General features: G+C 40.2%; 1 protein-coding gene across 7 annotated transcripts in view; it reads left to right on the top strand.

The window, feature by feature from the left end:
* anks1b (ankyrin repeat and sterile alpha motif domain containing 1B) overlaps positions 1–24954 on the top strand; it is a 233045-nt gene that overhangs the window by 75181 nt on the left and 132910 nt on the right. For 4 of the 7 annotated variants that reach the window (XM_031313332.2, XM_031313331.2, XM_031313333.2 and 1 more), the window contains 6 exons: positions 2971–3123; positions 6221–6364; positions 11965–12040; positions 13903–14004; positions 18526–18648; positions 19210–19394. In XM_031313332.2, coding sequence (XP_031169192.1) covers positions 2971–3123; positions 6221–6364; positions 11965–12040; positions 13903–14004; positions 18526–18648; positions 19210–19394 — 783 coding nt within the window. Of the gene's footprint in view, positions 1–2970; positions 3124–6220; positions 6365–9755; positions 9776–10061; positions 10080–11628; positions 11757–11964; positions 12041–13902; positions 14005–18525; positions 18649–19209; positions 19395–24954 lie in introns of those variants that run through there. The other 3 variants (XM_031313337.2, XM_031313335.2, XM_031313338.2) reach the window with 3 other exon arrangements.

Genomic DNA, 24954 nt, shown 5'->3' on the forward strand with positions numbered 1-24954 from the left:
TTGGTGAAATTAGTCTTTTCAGCGGAAAATAGTAATACAGTATAATAGCCACACAGGAACAGAGCAAATAGAGTTCATTAAACATACTGCAACCAACAATTACACCAGTAAACTACGATGAATGTGAATTACAGTGTGCACGAGTGTGATTGTTATGCTTACTGTACAGTGGACCTGCCTGCAATCAGACCTGCACAGGAAGCTTCCACTCTGCCATCAATGGAGGGGTGTGGTGAAAAAATGGATCTGATTGGTTGAGGAGGAAGGAAAGCTCCCGAGCATGTTTCTGCTGCTAGTGTATGTGTGTCTTCATATAGGGGTTCTTTCTCTCTGATATTCACACCTACAGTATCTCAAATCTCTCTCACTCACTACGCAGAGGGATACATGAAAGTAGGAGAGGAGCGAGAGGGAGAGGGAGGGCTGAGGCTCTGGGGACAAAGAGAGTAAGGAAAGGCACAGGATGAGATCTGAGCAGCGGAATGGTGGTCATGGTGTGTTATCATGATAGTTTGAGAGGCAGCAAATGTAGGGGAATTTGATAAAGAAATGGAAGGAGAATGGGGGGCAGACAATTGTCTATTTTAAAGCATGAAACTGAATATTTTCTACTGTTGCTTACATGGAAAGTCGAGCTAGTTTAAAAACAAAAGCAACTTGATAATCCGACTTTCATTTCACATCATTCATTCAGTTTATTATTCATGTTAACCCATTTCTTATCGGGAGCTGGGCTTATTTTGTTTAGTTGTGAGCAAGAAATGTCTCCCATTAACTTCTTTTTCAGTTGACATGGTAGCAGTTGTTAGTAGTAACTAAAGGTTTTTCATGAAAATCAAAGATATATCTTGACCTACTGTATCTTGTACATGTCATTCACGCATGTTTCCATTTTTCTGTTATTATTTTACAAGATGGCTAGCTCAGTGGTTCCCAAGCTTTTTCACATCAAGGACCTCTAAACTGACATAAATTAGGCCACGGATCATCTGATAGCATATCTGCTTATAGATGTTTTATCACAGAAAGTGTATGAACGCTATGACCAAAATAATCATACTTCAGACCCATCTTCTAACATCCCTGATAACTTGACCGCACCTCTGCCACATATTCCAAAATGTAACAATGACCGTTCCAAACACTTGGATCACACTGTAAAGTACTACAGTACTACTTCTACGACGCAATGTCACAGATTTGATCTGAAAAAGGCAAATAACTGCTATAGTGTTGCAATGAACACTTTAAACTGGGACCAGACTCCACTGATAGTGTAATAAAGTTACTTTACATACTGTATAATTTCCTCTGAATCTACTTTAGGCAAGTAAAACTAGTAGAGATTGATGTTTGATTTGTTGACGTTAGATTTTGTGGAACTCTATTTCTAAGTAATTTCTTTTCCTTTCCGTCTTCTCTCCTACTGTCTCCCCTTGCTTTTGTTCGTCCTCTCCCTCCTGTTTCCACTCTCAATGTTACATCACCAAGTGTAACATTTCAGCCACTTACTCAAAATGTAGGTTTTGCTCTTGGACAAACACCAGCAACAACACAACTAAACACGCATGCCCTTTTGTAACTTTCCTTTCTCCCCTTTGATAATATATCCACACAACTGCATAAGCGTGTGCTTCCATCATGTGTACAGTATGTATATCTACGGCTGCATGATTATATATTTTCAAGTATACAAGAACACAGATTTACCCCTTTAGGGCCCACTTGTACTCTCTCTATCCTCTTCTCTTTCTTATTCTCTGGTATGGCTATCCATCATGTCTCTCTCTCTTTCATTGTGTCCCTCTGCCGAGGACCCAAGGGACCACCAACAGTGATTCTGTCTTGACAGGGTGACAGGGGCCCCTGGAGAACCAGAAAATGGCCGTAGTTGCTCTAAACATGAGGACCTTTCAAACACAGGCACTTCTCTCTGAGACATTTTGGGCCAAAGTGCCTGCATATATCATTATAGATCTCTGGGTGACTTTGATTAATGTGAATGAAGTTAGGCTAAATCGCGTCAGTTTTTTCACATGATTGTAAATTAGAGGTAACGCTTTCCTTTAAGTCACCCTATTTAGCATTTTTAAGCAATATACAAAGTTGATAAAATGTATGTATAAGTGTATAAATGTATTTGTCAACAACTGTAACTCTTCCTGTGGGCCTTGCGTGTCCTTATATCAGTGTAAATGTAAACCGAATTCAAACAAATTAGTAAGCGGTTTGGACAGTTACTTAAAGAGATCATTAAAAAAAAGTATGGTGTACACCTTTGACATATGAATTGATGAAGCTCAATCGTTAAGTGTAGAGAAAAGTGTTGGACCAAAAAGGCACAGAGGGTTTGAGGAAAAACACTTTTGCTTTTGGCCATCTCTTCTATTTCACGGACAGGAAGCTATAGATTTCCCCTGACAGCTATCACAAACCTGACACCCTTTTTGGAATTTGTACATGCAGACTGATATACTGACCGAGACATGTGTGGCGGAAACGTCTGGACAGAATGCAGCTTTCCATCTTGAATTTCACCTTGTATCCATGTTCCGATAAATAAAGTTAACTGCTTTCTCCTCATCCCTCTCTTCTTCCCTTATATCTCAATCCTCTCGCCTACATTTGCCCTACATCTAACTCACCATCTTCTTATTTTCCATGCTATTAATCGCCACCAACTCATACTCCTCTTTTTTTAATCCTTTATTCCTTAAACCTTATTCCATCATCTTTTCCCATCCTTTATCACTTACCCCTCTAATTTTCTCATTGCTTCTTTCACCTACCTTTCTTCTTTACTCTTGACCTTCTCTGCTGCCTCACTGCATCCCTCCATCCTTCTTCTGTTTTTCCCTCTCTTGCACTCCTTACTTCATCGCCCCCTTGCCAACTCTTTATCATTCCATAATTCCTACATACACGTCCCACCCCTTCTCTCATCCTTTTTTTTTGTTCATTCTTCCACAGAACCATGAGAAGGAAACAGCGCTTCACTGTGCTGCCCAGTATGGACACTCTGAGGTGGTTTCAGTGCTGCTTCAGGAGCTGACCGACCCCACCATGAGAAACAGCCAACAGGAGACTCCTCTGGACCTGGCAGCGCTGTATGGACGGCTGCAGGTCAGTGAGAATGACATATCAGGTTTTATGGAGAAAATAATTTAATAGCCGAAGGTGTATAATTTACACTGTTTTGAGTTGGAATTTCTCAGCTTTTGAAAGGGTTTATTTTAATGGTGTTAATATTGCTAAAATATGCAGGACTTGGTCTATAGTAGTCAAACTGGACATCCATGTACCTGAAAGAATTGTTTGCAGATGGCATGAGACCAGATACATGCTGTTTTGATCTTTAATGTCATTATACCAGATGCAATGACATTTCTGTATGGCTTCTCCTGATGTAGACAAAACACGATGTAGAATGAAAAATGTATAAAATAAAAACAGTACCAGCAGCAGTAGTAGCAGCAAAACAACAGCAATAGCAGTGTAGTGAAAAGTGACGCTTGTGCAAGTAAAATAATAATAAAAGGCAGAGATAAAAAATAATGAAAGTTATTAAGGTAGTTTCCTAGTTAAAGGTGCACATTTGTCTCTATTCAACCTGAATGTAAGGTACAGAAAAGTAATATTTCACCCTGTTAGACTTGACCTTTTGGTACATCCAGAGGGGAGAAGCTCAAATCTCCATTTAGAGGATGGAGAGAACATTCAAGAATGATTCAAGCCTTTGAAATTATTGAGAATGTCATACAAGCGTCCTCTACTGGTCGCTACAAGGTCAGCGTACCCCTAATAACAATGCAATAATTTGCAATTAAAATGTAATTGCAACTCCTACAAAATTCATTAAAAAAAGAAAAAAAAGGTGGCACAATAGGGACAAAACTGGTAAGCGGTGCTTGTTACTTGGATTCATCAAGACTAACTGGCAGGGTTTACAGGGAGGGAAGCTGGTGAGGGATCATGCTTTTGTTGTTGCAACAGGTACTTATTCTGGTGAGGGGGTTGGATCTTTGGGAGGCATTTGTGAACCTCTGCATGCATTATGTATCCTGGCAGGTGAAGGGAAGCAGCTGGTGACTCAATATGTACCTTCCCCAAGACAACAGTGGGTGTTAGCAGCGACAAAGACCACCATGCATGAGAATCGGCTGTTCCAAACTGGGAGTCGTCGTTGATATTTAAATATGGTGGCTATATGATAAAAAGCTAACTTCCTCAAATACTTACTGTGCTAGACAGGTGCACATTTTCAGAACTGCGACTTCGCTCTTTTGTCAAAAATGTGACAAAAAGTGCACACACATAAGCGCACCTTCCACAGTGAGAGGCGTATGCCACAAGTGCCTGCTGATGTTCATATGCAATCACACATTCTCTCTGCTAAGGTACTGAGTAATTGCAGTCAAGCCATACAGGTTTGTCTGAATGTGAATGAATAATTTATAAAGGCAGCAGTATTTCTCTCTCACTCTCCCTCTCTGCATATTAATGAAGGGAAATCCCTACGGGGAAGCTACTGCTGCATGGAGATGTAACTAACACAGGGCAAAAGTTTAGTGTATACACACATACAGTACACACACAAAGACACACATTAAGGGAGGTAGCTTTTGAGAGAACTGCGTGATGACTATCCATGATCAAACAAAAAGGTTGCTCCACTACCAGAACTTACAACTTCCTACTACGCTCAAGTGTGATTGACAGGCCTTTTAATTCAAGGACTTACAATACAAAACAAATAATTAAATAGACCTAGAGCGTATTTCAATTCACGATTGGTTGAAAGAAACACTAAATGCTGATTTTCCATTTTTAACTGACCCTCCTTACTGTACTAGGTTAGTTAGCTGCACATGCCAAAGTTTACAACTTGCGTTAAAGCAGAGAAACAAACTGTTTAATAATTCCTTACACTTTCCTGTTGAATATTTTTTTTTTTAAATGCTAAAAACAGACACCATCACTAAACTCTTTACTCAGGACATATGCCTTTAGTTAATCCTTCTCACTTGATCTCCTTTCTAACACTTTATTATTCAGTCGGCTCAGGGAAAATTTAAATTACTTAAAATTACTTACAGTGGCTATATATGTAACTTTCAATTTGTGTTGATTTCAGCGGCCCCTTTGGACAAAAGCGGTAGTGTTTTTACCACACTTTCTGTCTTAAATGTCTAGGAGTTAGCGGTACGTGGAGGTCATATAGTTGCGATGAATATTTTGCTCTGACAGAAAATCATTAATTTACAATAAGAGAACACGTTACAGATGCATCGTCTTATTTCAAGTCTTGCATACGGCAACTTGGCCTACTTCAGATGTATCATAAGCTAAACCGGATATCACTGTCACTGTTTCTCGAGCTAAAGCATTAAGAGTTTGTTGTAGCAACAAACATAATAATAACTTAGATCAATATAGCGCATTTCATGAAACCCAAGGACGCTTTACACAAGTACAGGGGGACAAGGGAAAAGACAATAGTAGGCCAAACTCAAAAATGGACTAAAAGGAATAAAACGACCGCGCTAAATGGAAGGGGAAGTCATTTAATGTCGGCTACTGACGTACAACCACATTGCGCAATCTAAAGTTATTTTATGAATGAAATAAACATATAACATACCTGAGGGCCAATTCAGGGATGTTTTTGAATCATTTACAATCCCGTAATTGTCTCCATCTGCTGAAAGTCCAACCGAGTGTGACTCTGATATCGCCAGTCGTCTTTCACTTTACCCTTTTAGCTTTTAGCTGTTCTTTGTTTAATTTCATTCTTTTCTGTGATGGTCCTGCCCCAGTATCAGCCAGAACTACAGCAGATAACTTCTAAAATAAAATTAAAATACAATTAGGCCTATATAAAGAAATCTCCTGCTACCTTTCACCTGCATACTCACTAACACAGGCTTTTCCGGTAAATATACTGTCTACCCGCCGTAAATCAATTTGTGACTTTGCGGGACAAATCGTACCCGGGCGGAGGCATTACACAGTTTCAGAAACATTTAAAGGTTACATATAGTCACTTTAAGGTTGCTTCTCTTTGATTCTAAGGGGGCTGACAACGAAATATTTACTGTTTCTCCGAAAAACTTTTACATGAATTTTCTTTAAAAAAGATATAAAAATGGTGACAAATGGCCTAGATTCTTCAAACTTTGCTGTTTTTGTCCCTGACATGTGGCTGTGTTGTTGTGCACAGGTGGTTCGCATGTTGGTGAGCGCTCACCCCAACCTGATGACCAGCCACACTCGCCGCCACACTCCGCTTCACCTGGCTGCACGCAACGGACACCACAGCGCCGTCAAGACCCTTCTCGAGGCCGGCATGGACGTCAACTGTGTGGTAAGAAAAAATGAATAGCTTTTAGCTAGCTTAGCTGTTATTGTCCTATATCAGCATCCAAGGTTTGAACAGATTTCTGGCACAGATTATAATAGCCTTACAAACAAAAATGATAAGTAACAAGAACGTTGCTTTTTCATTTTCTGTTTTTGGCTGAGGGCAAACCATGTTCCTTTTGACAAAATTGGATTTGAAAAACTCTTAGTAATGTCTGTTTAAAACAGGTGTACTTAAGCAGGAAGTAATTCTCAGGGAAACTTTTCACATTAAGATTCGTGGAGTACTTTTAGACATTACTTCTGACAGATGTATGATTTTGGAAATACCATTGTTTAGGTTGTACTGGGAAAATGTTGTCCGCACAATTTCCAGGAATAATTCATAATATTGTATTTTGGGGTGAAATGTTTCTTTAGAACTATTTACACATTTACTGAACAGATACAGGACAAGTCAAAAATGTTAGGTCAGTAGGTGTAAGTTCTTAAACAGAATTGCGTTATGGAGTAGGCTTCACTTTCACATTTTATTCATATTTATCTGATGCCGCTGCGAGTCTTTGTCCTTTTGTCTGAGTAAATCTTTCAAAATCTGTGTGACTTTGAATCTCCTTCCTCTCATCTCTGCTGTATGTTAATATTTTAGAAGCTGCTGTCATGTGTTTTTAATGAAAGAGAGTATAGCTTTGTTTTTTTGTGTATATAATCCGCCAAAGGCATAACTACTTGGCAGATACTCCATTTGAAAGTTTGTGTGTCTCTGAGAGCATGGTATATGCTGTGCATGCCTCCCAACGTGTGGTGGTAGAGAGGAATGAATAATTGACTGGGAGAAAAGATTAACAGAGCAGGAGGAAGAAAAGGAGCAGGAAAAGGACAGGGTGTTCCTGAGAGGTCCTGAGAGTTCACGGTCACCTCTCTCTCCTCCTTACATTACATTACACTACATCTTAAGTCAAGGAAGGGCAATGGCGTTTCATCGCTGCACACTTTCTGTCATGCTGTTTGGACTGGTCTTTTTCTCATTCATTTGCATTTTATCTTATTGTGTATTCGGAGTTCTCTGGATGATTCAAACACAGCTTTCTCCTGGCCCTTTCTGGGCCATTTGTTTTTGTGAGCCCTTGTCAAAATCCAGCAACGCTTTGCTGCCTTCTACACAGTTTTTTTTCTCTGGGGGACTATTTTCTCTGACAAACTAAACTATTTGACTTTGCTCACTACGTCTTAAATGCTAAGTGTTGAAAAACAGTCCTATGCTTATCGGTCTCTTAAGACTGAGTCCTTTCTGATCATGTGATCAGAATTACTGCACTATTGACGTTACAAGACATTTATTTTGTCCCAGACTGTTGTTGACACAGGTGTGCACAAACAACACCACTGATCCGAGACAAGGTGTACTGACAAGATTATTCTACATGGACAAATCTGCATCTGGTGGGAATGATGTTAATACTTAATGATCTCATCCGATACTGTCAACTTCCGTCTCACTCTGGCCTCTAACCCCTAGATTCCACCAGGTGCGTCTGCGCTGCGTTCCAGTGGCGCCATGGCTGCATTCGCGGCCACTCAAGACGATGTTTGTGATTCCGCCAGCCGCGATGCAGCGCATTGTAGAGGTGTTCCAGAAGCGGGTCTCCGCTCGGCTCCGCTAAAAATACGCGCCAGGTCTATTTTTGACGGAACCGCGGGGCGTTTAACAGGCCGGGCAGGGAGTGGGACTGGATTCGATTCGATTATTTTTTTAAGCTCTTTGTCTTCTGTATTATTCAACAAAGACAAACAATAAATCATTTTATAGTATGAACAACACACAATTACACACTACACAGTTAAAAAAGTAAAAATATAGTATACACACACACACACACACACACACACACACACAGACACACACACAAACAGTGTATTTTTTTTTTTACAGTCTACAGAGAGGAGCTGCCTCCAGCCCCTCCCCCTCGTGAAGTTGCGTGCTGCCGTGTGCACTTGTTCAGAGAGGCTATCGTTGCGTTAGCTAGTTGGTGGTGTTCTTGCCGTGGGATTAACTGTACTAATAAAACCGTTGAAAAACCCGGCCACGCTGCTGTGAAAGCTCCCCGAACGGCATTTATCAGAGTCTGGTTGTTACCCCTCTCAGTGGCAGCTCCTCCACTCCATATCTTTATAACGGAGCTAACCGCTAACCGGAGCTAACCGCTAATCAGAGCTAGTTGCCAACCGAGCCTTCAGTTCTGCGTGTCTGTATCCATTAACTGCACGTATAGACTCGAACCAGAATAAAACCCTTCATTTTATTAAAATGGCTGTAAAAGTTTTAAACTACAACTCAGAGTTGTTTGAATGACAGAAATCAGCTCAAGGTACAGTGTAGCGTTAGCATGCTAAGTTGATGCTTTCTCTGCGGAGTGCAGACTGATTTGCTCTCGCGAGTCATGTGACCAAATCGCAGCCTTTGCGATTAGGAAATCGCGTTTTAACATATCGCGATATTATCGCAAATACAATTAATCGTTCAGCCCTACTCAGCGGCATTGTGCCCATCATCTGCCTTCTGTTCTTGTTGCTCTCTGTGTGTGTGTGTGTGTGTGTGTGTGTGTGTGTGTGTCTGTCTGTCTGTCTACGATAGTACAGGTCAGTAATTGGAGTCAAGCCATATAGGTCTGTTTGGGTGTGAATGAATAATTTATGGAAGAAGCACAGTTACTCTCTGTCATTTCACTCTGTGTCTTGCTATGTCTCTCTTTCCTTTTCTGAATGTTTCCATAATAATGAGGGGAAATCCCTATGGATGGAGGAACCTGCTGCTGGCTTGGCAGGTAGCCAACAACATAGCAAAAGTTTAGTATAAATACACACTCTCACACATACACACATAAACACAATAGACAGCATTTTCTAAGTGGACTTGAGCATTTACATTCATCCCAACATCAACAGCGACTGCTACATTTCTGCCCGCAGCCCCGAAACAGAAAGTCATGTGCCTTTCAATTCCCGGAAACTCTTAGAGAGTGAGAATCGCCAGCCTCGTTTCCTGGTGACATCACTGCATATTCGCCATGGGAAACGGGACGGGAAGTTGTATAGAGATGACCGTAGAGGGGGAGAGGTTAGGAGGGCAAGTGGTGTATGTGAGGAAAAGGGGGCTGGATCATTTCCTGCACTCCCACCTCCTCTCAATTGCATGTGGGCAAAAGATTGGCTCCTCCGGCTAAAATTCCACAGTTTGATGCAGTCAATGAAGCTGTGACCACTCATCTGTTTACAATTGAGATTTACACCTACAATAATCTCCCCCTATGAGAACTGGATGATTGACATGTGACCTTTTGAGGACATTGGGGTGGCTGCATCTGGTGTATTGTCGGATGATACTTTTTGTTGCAGAGGAAACAAAACGGCTACAGTAAGTTTAGTATTCCCTGCACAGGACGAGTGCGTTGATCTGGTGCAGTGTCGCGTTGAGTTGAATTTCCCAGCCGCGTATCAGTAGACCTGGCTGTCGTCCGGATAATTTGTCTTCATTAAGGCTGGGAGTTTGGTTGGGTCCAGGTTTTCATCTGTGTTGTCAAGAAGCCAACCGTGAAGGATGCAACGGATTCAGCAGTTGTGTGTGTGTGTGTGTGTGTCTGTGTGTGTGTGTATGATTTTTATCATGGCTGCATATACGCATGAGTATGCGGTTCAAGTTCAAGTCTTTAGTGTCCCTGGTGGGTATTATAGCTTCAAGCAAGGTATACAGAGAAGTGTGTTCAGTATGTTATTGAGAGATATAGAATGAGGCATGATGTCTCACAAAGCTGCATGAGAAGCAGAAGTGTTAAAGTTATACTGGTAGCAAGCTGGCAAGCATACCATTTGGGATCATTTATGTCCCTTTGAACTGAACTTGAATGTCCCTATTTCAAAGGTCATGACCTTTTGACCTCGAAAGCACAGGCAATCATATGTTGTATCACAATTGACTAAATAGCCCATCATAATGTACCTCTAACATATGATGTTTTTCCCCTTGACCCGGGTCGATCCGCTTTAGCCGCACCTTGCCATGATGACAAGCGTTTCTCCGCTGAGCCAGGCTGCTGCGTTCACAGACAAGGAAATGACTCAAGAAAGTGTTGTCATGTACAAGCGACCAGATTAGGGTTGGGTACCGTTCACCTTTTAACCAGTACCTTTCCTGAAATTCGATGCCGGTACCCAACGGTACCTGTTTTCGGTATTTTACTCTCTGTGTAATATAAAAAACATTTCTTTCAGTAAAAAAAATATGTCCAAACCTCTCAATTTCAACATTTTATTTATTTATTTCGAAATTTTACCCACTAGACAAAATAAATCCCCTCCCAAACCCGTCCCTACAACCTAATAATTTCATGACTGATGTAATTGTTTTTAATTTTTATTTAATGTTTTATTTAAAGCACTTTGAATTGCCTTGTTGCTAAAATGTGCTATAGAAATAAAGTTGCCTTGCCTTGCCCTGCAACCTGCAGCCTGTCAGTCTGTCACCAGGGCATAGAAAACGCTGTTGTGCCTGTCGTAGAGGAAGTTTAACATTAACCGCTTTTGGCTCGCCATTATATTGCAGCGAACGCTGTCTGCGTTGAGTTTTGAAAAGTGTAACCACACTTGCGACCTCATCAAGTGCTCCATGCTGAACTCTGTTTACACCGGCACCAAGAAGAAATGCGTTGCTCTGATGTCGGCGGCTAGTAACCCTCCACACGCGGCCAAGTTGAGGCAGCGTTTACGGCGCCACCACATTGTAATGGAAAAAAACAGTTGAGTTGTCCCAGCGCTGCTGCTTGTGGTGCTGTTGAATTGTATAGTATTATACTCAGATTATAATTATTTAAATGAGGGTGGACTTACTAACAACTACTACCTGTTTAATTTTTCCTGTGAAAAAATCTTATGACATCAAGATAATTTAAAATATCATGTAAAAACACCATGTAAAAACACCTGGTGGCTTTACATTTTTGTTATAATTCCTCCCACGCTGATTATGAACATCTGTTCTTTTTTCTTTTCTTACTGTGGCTCCTGAGTGTTGCTCTGATAAAAGTGGGTTGTCAGAGTAATCTTCTCTCTCATCACTGCTGATCCAAGATGAGCTACTTACCAGGGCCCTCTCCTCACTAGTTTCCATGTATTGCATCATATCTGTAATATCCTCATCAGAAACACTGAAAGGCTGATATGGGCCGGCATATGGTGAGGGAAATTGGGACGTTTCCACACAGGCTCTCGCTGTGTGTGTAATGGTTTGAAATCGGTGTGGCCTCACGCTGTTTGCAGACGAGGGAATGTGACTGTTTTTAATCTTGCAGAATCTCTTTCGTTTAACTGCCAGAGAGAAAGAGACACTTTATTGAATCCAAGTATTGTTTTCATGCCCCCTTTTAATCCTTTAGCCTTTTTTTGTAATGCCTTCCTGTGCATCCCAATCCACTTCTGTTTTTGATGTCTATTTTTGTCTCAGTGTTCAATTGTTAAAGTGATGATATATTAACACACACACACACACACACACACACACACACACACACACACACACACACACACACACACACTTTGTCTCTCTCTTAGACCGAGAATGGCAGTGCCCTCCATGAAGCAGCTCTCTTTGGGAAGATGGATGTAGTTCGCCTTCTGCTCGACTCAGGTGGGTCTATAAATATATCCTGGAAAAACAAAAACTGTTTCCCTTGCTTTATTTTAACCAGGGGCTAAATGATCCAAATGTATTTCCTCCTTGTTGAATTTGCCCTCAGGTGAACTCAAGGCATCTGTCTCACTGTTATAAAATCCTGGGCTTTCGGCTTTGTTATGGTTTTGGCCATTTTCATTCGACTTGATAACGGTGTTGAAGGTCATGGTGATAAAAATGACATCTTGTACATTTACACTCCTTGTATTCAGAGCTGAATAAATCTCGACACTGTTGTCCTTTGATCCCGCCGCCACCCTCCACCAACTTTCCTTTAGCACTTCCTGTTTTCCGCAGGACTTCCTGTGGGTGGCCATGTTCTTTTGGCCTCGATTTTATTAACATCCTGGATCAACACTGGGCTGTGCTGGCCTCATTCGCTGAACTTAATCCCTTCAAACGTTCTGTGCATGTGTGTGGGGTGGGAGGTAGTGCGGTAGTTGTAGGGATGTAGGATGGGCAGCCAGCCTTTTGTCAATCAGGAACTATGCAGTGGAACAGCTGAGGATTCTCAAATGTACGGTCAGCCAGGGTTTGAATTAGGGCTGGGTGATATGGAGAAAATCAAATATCCTGATAATTTTGACCAAATACCTCGATATCGATATTGTGGCGATATTGTAGGGTTGACAGTTTGTGCTTTCACAAAATATTTACACAATGAGATTTTTGATAAATAATCATCAGTTATGTTGATATAATAACTATGTGGGTAAAGGCAAATAATAGAACAGTTACAACAGTCTGGTATGTTCAGAAAATGACCTCACTTTACTGAAATGCAGCCTTTAAAACCAGGAAAAAACAACACTTGTGTCATATCAGGATATTATGATATCCAAAATTTAAGACGATATCTAGCCTCATATATCAATATCATATCGATATATTGCCCAGCCCTAGTTTGAATTTACTGATGAGAATTGGCACTCTTTAATGATATAATTTTTTTTTTTTATCATTCATTCATATTCATCAAAGTTCTTTGTTCATTCAATTTATTGTGTTTTTGAATTTACAATAAATGTACAAAACACAAGAAAAAGTATACGTGAAAATTCCATGAAATGAAAAAAATCTATGAAATGAAAAGCAATAGAAAAGCAGTACAATGTGAAAAAAGTAAGCAGGAAAGCGAGAAAACTGGCACATTACATCAGGTCCGCACCGCACTTGACTGGAATGACATTTATTTTTCATGCTGAATTGGATCCATGAGCACAGGAAGGGATTCAAAAGTACAATAGTCGGGTAAATGAGGATTTGTAGTGGATGAAAGACTTTGTGGTTTCTCTTCTGCAAACTTGTTTGTGTGTGTATCTTGAGTGTGCAGGCTTGAGTTTGTGTGCGTTTGTTTTTTTGTGCATTTATGTACGTGTCATCGTCTGTGATTTAAGTCTATGATAACAGCTTGCATGAATGTGTGCTCCTTTGTCCAGGACAAACTCTGGTCTGAAACTCAATGAAAAGTGTTTGTAAAGAGTCTTCATGAATTAATAAAATCCCACATCCATCCTCTGGTGACTGCAACTCATTCATCTTTTGCTGACTGGAGTTTTGTGACTAAGTGGGTGTGTCAGCAGATCTTGGGTCTTAGTCTGTGCGTGTACATGTTTGTAGTACTGTATGTGAGTGCACTTTGTGTCTGTAGTTCACTGTCTTTGAGCAAGTATGAGTGGGTTTATCTTGTTCGACAAAGTCATGGTTATTTGACCTTTGCCCTACTGTTCATATGTATCAATTCTTACAGTACGTTGTACTTTTGTGTGTGTGTGTGTGTGTGTGTGTGTGTGTGTGTGTGTGTGTGTGTGTGCCAGCGATCGACACCAATCTCAGAGACAGCCAGGGGAGAACAGCTCTGGAGATCCTGGGAGAACATCCTGCACAGAAATCCCAGCAGATCACTGCTGTTATCCAAGGTAACACACACACACACACACACACACACACACACACACACACACACACACACACACACACACACACACACACACACACACACACACACACACACACACACACACACACACACAAATTGGGTCATTTCAGGAGCCAAATATATACTCATGTACAGTAAACATAGTACAACATTACAAAGATTAAAGATACAGTATTCACAGATTTATAGAAAGTTTATAGGTGACAGAAAAGAAGAAGAGATTTTTTTTCAACTTTTTGGATCCCCACGGGTAAAAGAAAAATGTTACACTCTGTTGATATATTACATATTAAACACAGACTTGAAATACACACGCATGCACAAACAGGACCTATACGTGCACTAATGGAGAGATGTCAGAGTGAGGGGGCTGCCTGTGAAAAGCACCCGGAGCCATTGGGGGGTTCGGTGCCTTGCTTTGCTACAGGTGTCAAGTTTTAAATGTCCTCAACGTTGCAGCCACACTAGAACTCTAACATTTGTGTCTTTTGGACTTCACTTTGTGAGTTAATGCATTTGTAGAAATAGAAGTGTTTTCTGCCGATTGGTAGTTGGTGTGTGGATAGGCTCTACTATGTGACATTTAAGATTGCAACTTGATTAATCCTGCAGACATGTTGACATGCAGTATATACAGTGTGTATATATAAAGGCTCTAAAACTGTGCAAGGGCTATCCTAATGTTGATATGTTTTTGTTATGTTGATTTAGAATATGACATTGAGTCCTGTGTTGCGAGCGGATGTGATCCAACTGAGATTTTGTTTTCCAGGAAGTTTATCTTCTGTTGGGAAAACAATGGGAATTCCTGTACTGTATGTGTTCAGTCGCTACAGTAGGAGAGTGCCCAGTTATACAACTCAAGCCCTGTAAATGTTGTTCTTGACATTGTCACAATACAGTGTTCTTTCCAGTTCTCTTCCATTTTCTTACTGGCCGAGTTGGATCTTCAATAAAATGGTTATCGATGGTCTTCTGGAATTTGTGACAAAAGAAAAGTAGTATTTCATTTAAATGGATAAATAGAGTGCTTGGTGATGGGGCATTTTTGGCATCTGTACATTGGATTTGTTTAGACCCACGGGTTACAGTATATACTGCACTGTATATGTCCAGGAATCTGTATAGTGACTGAAACACAGCAATGTATCAGTAACTACTGTTGTAAGATGGCAAAGAGGAACAACAGGACCTCACTATGCTATAGGACACAGCTTTTTATACTTCTCACTTTTATCACTGTACATAGACTATATACTATTCATATGTATCAGTGTTATCATGTTGAATATTTCTGTTCAACACAAGTTTTTTGAAAGTTTAAACCACAATTTATGATTGGTGTACAGCACTATTTACATCCAAATACACACAGTCTATTCAAATGCAGACTAAATAGGTTAATTACTATACATGGGCTGCAATTTGAATGTGGACATGTTTGGCGAGCACAGGCTGATTGCTACTGCAGTAGCAGACTGGGACATTAAAGTGACGAAGAAACAAGATTTTAAATTTTTTTCCAGTGAAATCAGTTGGGATGAGGAAAAACTGTTTGTTTAAAAATGTTTAAATGCTTTGCGAATTAGCACGTCCATGCCTGCCAAAATCTTCTTTGCTGGAAAAATACCACAGGGAAGGAAAAATATTTTGCTTTTAAACAGGGCTGCAGCTAACAATTATTTGGATTTGTGATTAATCTGCAGATTATTTTCTCAATTAAACAATTAGCCCTTTGGTCTATAAAATGTTCCTTGTCTTATCCAATCATTCGTCCGAAATGTAATCAGTCAGATGCTTTTTATTATGCTATTTAAACGTCCACCTTAAAAATCACAAGTCACAAATTCACAGCACCACTTCCATTACAGATGCAGCCAGTCACTCTTTTTCAGCAAAAGAAAAATGAGTATGGTTTTTAGTGTTTTCACTTTCTTTCTTCACTCTTCCTCATCTTGGTCTTCCACCTGCCATTAAAAGGCCTGTTTCTGCTCTCATGTTTACTGCACTGTGTTTTGTGTGTGACCAGTGATTGTTAGTGTGAGTTTGCTCCATATTTCCCAGAGACCAAAAGATTCTCAAGATTGCAACTTCCAATGACGGTATTGTCCTGAGGTGATTATGAGGCTCAGTATGAACACTGTAATCGGTGACTTGGAGGCCTTCACTATCTGTTTTTGTGTAATCTGTGGGTGTATGTACGGCACACAGTTACAGATGATTTAAAGGGAGTGAGATAATGGCAGACATAAATTGAGGGATACAGGGATGAGTAGAATATGTCAAAGCCTAAATTAACTAAGAGGCAAATATAGAAAGGGGAACACAGACTAAATCCCAAGAATGTTACAAATTGGCCACAGCTAGAAAATAACAGACATAAAGCTGACATTAAACCATTAGAGGGAAAACACAGTGATGCAACGGGTAGAGCAATTTAGTTGTAATTGGGAATTCCAGTTTCCCATTTAATGTAACCTGTAATGCTCAATAATCTGATATATACACACAAAAAAATTCAGGTAATTCTTTGAATTTTACGGTCCACAACTTAACTGCTTTGGTTCAGTCTTCGGCTCTTATCAACCTTGTTTCCAGTGGTAGCAGGCAGCTGTTTTCAGCCAGAAAGCTCTAAAAACCACATACAAAGTTAGCAACTAGCTGGTGAAAATAGTAGAGCATTTAGCAGCTATTGAGCCAAATATTTTTCTCAGGAGTTGGTGGAGAGTTAAAAGGAGAGTGAGTATTTTGAGCTTCAATTTCTCAGGTGGCCAGAAATGCAACTCCAAATTTAATGCAAGTGTTAATGTCCATGTCTGCTGGATTATGGATATGTAACACGTAGACAACTGTTTCCTGTTTTTTTACAACTTGTTCTGTTGCCCCTGAGTGACCCAAAAAAATCAGTAATTACAGGAAACATTCTAGATGTCTTGCATACTATTTTGTACACATTTCTCCAACGTTCAGCTTGACATATTTGGTATCTTTGGAAACTTTGGGACTCCACTAGAATGTAAAGTGAGGTTTGGTGGGTTTGACTAAAGCTTGGCTTCACAGGATGAGTTGTACTGACTGCCCCAATGTCGGTCGGTCAGTCAGTACAGTGTTAAATGTCTGATGTCTTTGTCACTTAAACTTTATCCAGAATCCTTGGAATTCTGCTGCTCAAATCCTGTGCAATACAAATAAAATCCTATGCCTTCTTGTGACTGAATATTCACAAATATGCAGTGAACAACACTGAGCTTATGAAACTAAAAGACTATTTCCAAAATCAAAGATGTAAATACTTTTTATAGTCATGAATAGACCACGTGTAGCTTTTTAAATGTCAAAAATCGATGTGATAGTAGATATTGGTCAGAAATGGCAACCATCAAAATGTAATTTCAGTAAACCAGCACTGGAAACGGAGATATTTGGACTTAAGCATAAATAGGAGACTGAATGTGTGTGTGAGAGAGAGAGAGAGAGAGAGAGAGAACACAGCTGTGACTTGGTGAAAAGATCAGCTGCATGCCATTTCCTGTTGGCGGAGATGGAGAAGGACACACAAAGAAAAAAAAAAGACCTCTCATTTACTCAATTGTACCAACTGAGGGGCTTTCTGGTTGCCACAGGCACCTCGTTATGAGTAGATTCTCATTTGATTTACAAGCACGTGACTCATCCTACTGTTCAAATGTATTAACGGTTCACTTTTTACTGCCCGGCAGTAGTTATTTACAGTGTAATGTAGTGCAGTAGTTTAGTTTATGAAGAATCTACTGAAGCATGAGTACAGGGGGAATAAAACTGCCAAAGCATGTTAATCTTTCCTTTCAGACTTTGATACACTTTCCCATACTCAGTATAACTGTATGCAAATATGATTGTGTATCATAATTATTGAGCTGAATGCCAAGATTCATAGTAGTAGAAATACACACATACACTTTCCTGACCTTAATAGGATTCCTTATTAGGGCTCTGCAGGGAATCTGCTACATAATTTCACTGTGTAACCGCGTTTATGTGTTTTTGGCTGCTAATGCCTCACTTAAGCAAGTTTATTATCCAGTCTTAAACTTATTTTCTGCCCCCACACCTGAACCTGCTTTCTGTCCTCGTTCCTCCTGTCTCCCTTCTTTTTCTTTTCCTCCATAATTCTTCTCATTTGCTTTTATTGACAGCCGTGCTCCATTAGCAGAAGCTGTGAAGTAAATTTGCGGTGTTGGGAAAAGTGTGAATTGAATGCAGCACAAGCTGTTTACCATGCTGATGGCCGTGTTATTATATTGATCCAGTGAAATGCCTCTGAATTCATTTCCTCCCCCATCCATCCCCACCCTCCGACACCATCACATTCTCCTCCAAACTCCCTCCGGCCGGTGGCTCTTTCTCCTCTTTTTCCTGATTCCCCAACATATTTCCACTTTTCCCCTCTTTCTTGTCCTTCATCTTGTCCGACCCTCCATCTTCTTACCCCTTCTCACCCTTTGTCTCCATGTCTCTGTAGAATATATGATGGACGAGATGGAAAGGAGGAGTATCGTGGAGGAGCCTGTACGCAAGTGTCCAATCCCTGCTCCTCGAACCTCTGTTTCCTCGCCCTCTGCCTCCCCCTCGCTCAGACACAAGAGTGAGTAAACACACACATACACAATGATGTAACGGCCACAATACAATAAATGGGTTTACACTCACACATTCAAGGTGCTCAAAAATACATTTTTTGTAGAAAATAAGATTTCCTTTTGAGAAAGTGACAGAAACCAGCAGTAGAGATGTAAAATACCAAAATATATTTCATGTTGATTGATCATTGATAATTTTCCAGCCCTGGAGAGCAGGTCCTTTAGTGGAGAAAGACAGTTACTGCCGGTCTGAACAGCCATACATTTTCCCTGTCCAGCGCTGCCCCCTGTGTTATGAATGTAACATTGCAACAAGCTGAGTTCCTGCTGATCCATAACCGGATCGTGGAAATTAATATCTTCTACCTTCTTGTATACTGAGCAGTCTGTTTTGGTGGTTTAAAAATCAAAGAATCAAGTCTTGCAGTATCTGATCATTTTTGAGGGATGGGTATATGCTTTAGTCAATTATATAATTTTTTTCTCTCTACCACTTTGTACTGATGCTTTAAAGAACTTTGGGTGTATTTCTTACTTTGCCCCTGCTCTCGTCCTCTTCTCTCCAGATGATGCTGTGACAAGTGAGCTGTCCAAACTGCTCCATGAGATCAAAAAGTGCCGGGACAGGGACTACTCCTTCGAGGAGCTCTGCCACACCATCTCCTCCCACTCCATGGACAGCTTTGGCAGCGGGCGGCTCTCTGACGAAGAACGCCCAGACCGACCCAATGGCACCCTGACCCGAGTCAAGGTACGGCGCTCAGTTATGACAGAGGATTGGTGCATTTGAAGGAGCTTGGTCTGTTGGTGAAATGAACCATGGTGTATTATGCCTTGTCCTGGGTCTGCTCCTGTCTTCAAGGGCATCTTGTAAACTCCCACTTCTGAGTGAAGAACAATGTGTGTAACAATGAAACGACAACAAATTGGATCCAGCAACAGTGATATACAGTGCTAAGCATAAGTGAATACACCCACGCTAAAGTTGACTAAAAAGAGGAATACAAAATCATCTTTTGGAAATTGATCTTAATGCCTTAATTAAAAAAAAAGCAAAAATCCAACCTTTAAGGACACCAATTTTCTTTGTGAATAAATAATGTATCGTAAATAAATAAATGTTCTTCCTTAATATACAGGGGACATAAGTAAGTACACCCCTATGTTAAATTCCCATTGAGGCAGGCAGCTTTTTATTTTTAAAGGTTATTTCATGGATCCAGGATACTATGCATCCTGATAAAGTTCCCTTGGCCTCTGGAATTAAAATAGCCCCACATCGTCACATACCCTTCACCATACCTAGAGATTGGCATGGGGTACTTTCCATAAGATCATCTCTCAATGCAAATCAAACCAGCTATTAGGCTAACTGAAATAAAACCAATCTGGATGGTCCTTTCCCTCGTTGGCCTGGAGGACATGATGTCCATGATTTCCAAAACCAATTTGAAATGTGGACTCGTGAGACCACAGCACACTTTTCCACTTTGCGTCAGTCCATCTCAGATGAGCTCGGGCCCAGAGAAGCCAGCGGTGTTTCTGGGTGGTGTTGATATATGGCTTTCGCTTTGCATGGTAGAGTTTTACATTAGACTTGTAGATGTAGCGACGAACTGTGTTAATTGACAATGGTTTTCCGAAGTGTTCCTGAGCCCACGAGCTTATATCCTTTACATAATGATGTCGGTTTGTAATGCAGTGCCGTCTGAGGGATCGAAGGTCACGTGCATTCAATGTTGGCTTTCAGCTTTGCTGCTTACGTGCAGAGATTTCTTCATCTTTTGATGATATTAGGGACTGTAGATGATAGAATCCCTAAATTCATTGCAATTGTAAGTTGAGAAACGTTTTTCTTAAACTGTTAGACTATTAGCTCACACAGTTGTTCAGAAAGTGGTGAACCTTGCCCCATCCTTGCTTGTGAATGACTGAGCCTTTTGGGGATGCTCATTTTATACCCTATCATGACACTCACCTCTTTCCAATTAATCTGTTCACCTGTGGAAAGTTCCAAACAGGTGTTTTTTGAAATTTACTCAACTTTCCCAGTCGTTTGTTTTACACAACGTTCCAACATTGGAATTGGGGTGTGTCACGCACTGATAGCAGCGAGCTACCATGCATGGCACTGGTCCTCTGGGTTCAATGTCTTGCTCAAGGACACTTTGAAATGCCAGAGATCAAACCACCAACGCTGTAATCAGTGGACGATCGCTCTACCTGCCTAGCAACAACTGCTCTACGTCAGAGTCAAGGTATTGATTAGTCACCAAAGAATTAATCAACAACAATTTTGATAATTGATTAATTGTTACAGGCATTACTGGTTTTAGCCTCTCAAATGTAGGAATTTGATGCTTTTCTCTGTGTTATTTAATTGTAAACTGAATATCTTTGGGTTTTGGACTGCTGCGGTTGGACAAAGTAAGTAATAGAAAATGTCACCTTGGACACCTTGGGAACTTGTGATTGGCATTTTTCACTATTTTCTGACAATTAACAGACTAAGCAATTAATTGAGTGAACCAAAAAATATAGTTGGAGCCATAGTTATAACTGTGTTATTTGGGTGCTCAAGAAATGGTAAAAAAAAAAAAAAAATTATGTCTATAGTAATTATTTTTATTATACCATTTTGTACCTTTTTTAAAATGAATTATCAAGAGTCTGATGTTGCAAACATAGTAGACGTGGCATTTCAACAAAAAAATATATGATTTTTTTTCAGGCAAGTCTTAAGAGACTTAATCTTTTGGTATGTTATCAGTGCCATGTATATATGCACAGCTGTTGCATTTTATCCTTGTATAGAAAAACCACGTAAGACCACCTGCTGTGTGAAGCACGTAAAGCAATCTTTTCTCTGTTTAACTTAATTAATTTCCCTGTACATGTCTATCATCTCTGCATCAATGTCTTTGTATTTTATCACACTACAAAGGGTCTAGATAGTAAGTACTGTACTATATATGTGTGAGGGATCATTCTTTGCAGAAATGATACTTGCACTTTCTCTATTTTGACGGCAGAGGGCAGCATCAGATAGACTGATGCCACTGAGCTGGCTTGTCCAATTGAGTATTTACTTGTTGTTGCTGAAACACACAACAGCTTCTCTTTATTGTTAGCCTGAATTAGTTTAGAATTGTAAGTAGTATTTGTGCTCAAACAGCTGCAGACATTGTTTTTCTTGACCTTGCTTCGTCTCATTGGGTGCCTTTTTATATTGAAATATTGTTGGTAGTATCTACTTCACTTTTTTACTCTCTCACACACACACACGCACGCGCACACACACACACACACACACACACACACACACACACACACACACACACACACACACACACACAGGAAAACTGATTAGATCTTATTGGTCCAGTTTAGACTTTTATCAGTATTAGCTGACCAGAGAATCACAGCTGCATTTTATTTCTAACAGCCAGCGCAGCGTGACGCAGGACACAGAGGTCATCTATCACACTGACCCCCCACCTGAGCCTTACACTCACAAACACACGCACACAACACATACAGAGAAGCATCTAGAAGAAATGCGATAGTCTGTGTCTGTTTCTCACTTGCTTATTACGACATGTCCGTTTCCATTTTTCTTTCTATTTCTCTCCTTCTCGCTCACCTACAGCAACACATACACACCTTACACACACACACACACCTTACACACACACACACACACACACACACACACACACACACACACACACACACACACACACACACACACACACACCTTAGACACACCTTACACACACCTCAGTGAAGGAATATTTTGACACTGATCAATAGCTCATCATCTTCTCCATCTCTGTAATAGGCTCAATATAAAGCAAGCCGAAGAATGTTTACGTACAGTGCAGCAGGCGTTAAAACCTGCCGAAGCTCACAAACGTGCATGTACATTGAACACACACACACACACACACACACACACACACACACACACACACACACCTCACTCACTTGACTAATTATCTCAATCCATCTCTCTCTCTCTCTCTCTCTCTCTCTCTCTCTCTCTCTCTCTCTCTCTCTCTCTCTCTCTCTCTCTCTCTCTCTCTCTCTCTCTCTAAGTACCAATTTGTATTCTATTACTGACATTCACAGTGTATGTGTGTTTATGTGCCCCCAGGCTACTCTCTGTACATGTAGCCGCAGCCATTAGTATGTGATTCGTGTGTCTGTTACACATGAATAAAACATGCAAAAACCTAAGACAGCGCACACACAGAGGAAAAAAGCAATGCAGGCTTCTCACGTGTGCGTGTCCTGTATTTAAATGAGTACTTGCAGTGTGTGTCTTCCACTGTTTTACTGACATATTTTCTGCTGATATTCGTACAGTATCACTCAAGAGTATTTTCAATAATAAGTCTATTGAATTGATTAATAAAATAATTTAGTTAGGAAAATGTGAGACAATGGATAACTTCTTATGTTGTCAACAAACAGTCCAAGCCCCAAAAGTATTCCATTTACAATGATATAAATAAAACAGAGAAAAGCAGCAAATCCTCCTAATTTTCTGTTGGTTGACTAGAAACATTCACTATTTTCTTTGAACTTTAGCCTTTGCAGGTAAGAACATTTTACTTTTGGTTCTGTTCTGAGGAAAAATGAGGCCATGGTTCATCTTCTCTTTATCCTCTGCTCACCATGAATATCTGTACAAAATGTCATGGCAATCCATCCAATAGTTGAGACATTTCATTCTGGACCAACCAACAACATTGTAATTTTTTTTTTTTTTATCTTATCAGCACAAACCCTCTTAAAGGACCAGCGTGTAGGATATAGTGGCATCTAGTGGTAAGGTTGCAGATTGCAACCAACTGAATACCGCTCCCTTTACCCCTGGCCTTCGTAAACGTAAAAATGTGGAAGGCCCTCTCTAGGCCAGCGTTTGGTCTGCTGCTCTGGGCTACTGTAGAAACATGGCAGTGCTACATGGGTGGCTTCCTATGTAGCTATAAATGGCTCATTCGAAGCTAACGGAAACACAATGATTCTTAGTTTCAAACATAATTATGAATATTATATTTCATCCCCCTAAATCCTACACATTGCTCCAAGTCTAACCATTTTTTTGTTTTTTTTTATTTATTTTGTGGGACTGGTGGTTTATAAACTGCTCATGTGCATTTTTGCTCCATTTTTCTTTTTCCCTTCTATCACTGGAGACTGAGCTGTGTTACCAGAGAACAATGTTTACAATAAACTGTGGTTAGCAGTGTATTCTGGCAGCAGGAGAACATTTGAATATGTGGGTACATATAAATCTGGGTGAAAAGTTGTTCAACTTGATCAGCTTTGAAAAAAAAAAAAAAGGTACTTTTCTTGCAATAACGATACTTAGGCTGAATCCCATTTACCCCTACCCCTTACTCCTACCCCTTAGTTTACCCCTAGCCCTTGGCCCTCGAAAACAAGTGGTAAGGGGTAGGGGTGAAAACATACCCCTATGAAATGAGACGCCACTTGGTTACATCATCATACATACTTAGGTCTGTTTGCAATAAATATTTGTATACACACTGCATGGTGTGTTGTATATCTGTTTCAGTTATCACTGTTTTGAATGTCATTGATGTTCAGAAACACTTTCTTTGTTAACAAAAAGCTGTCTTTATTGCCCAATAAAGTAAACATTATTACAACTATTAGAACCATAATTTACATGTCACACACATAAAAAAGGCACTCAAATGTATAAAACTAAAAAAAAGTCACACAAGACCACAAACAAACTACAGCTATTCTGAAATTCCAGACCCCAGTCTGATGCCTGTTGGCCAGTAACCTTTCCCTCATACCCCATTTCTTTCATTAGTGTCCTGTATCATAACCAACAACAATGTACAGGGGCATGAACAGGAATGAATTACACATGTTTACAATAATACAGTACCAATACAATAATGAATGGCTACAACATGAACGCAGAAATTTCTGCTCGTTTTCAGCCCAGAAAGTGGATCAGCTGCTGGGTTTCCTCCGGCGTCCCTGTGTGATACAGGACGGTATATGTAAAGCACGTATCGATGTCTCCAAAGCAAGTAGTGTTCTACACTGATATCAAACGAAATTCACTGCTAATGGAGTTTAGTTAACACTGTAGACATGCATGGAGTCCATTCAAGGCAGAGAAATGCAGGACTGTTGTGCAAATAAGCAATGTAGCTAACGTTAACTTTAGCGTTAGCGTTAGCATAGCAAGCTAGCGATTTTTAAAAACGTTTCAATTACAAATATGGTTGCAAATATATATGTACAGGACTGTCTAGAGC

The sequence above is a fragment of the Sander lucioperca genome, chromosome 20, assembly GCF_008315115.2.
Source record: "Sander lucioperca isolate FBNREF2018 chromosome 20, SLUC_FBN_1.2, whole genome shotgun sequence".
NCBI classification, from domain to species: domain Eukaryota; kingdom Metazoa; phylum Chordata; class Actinopteri; order Perciformes; family Percidae; genus Sander; species Sander lucioperca.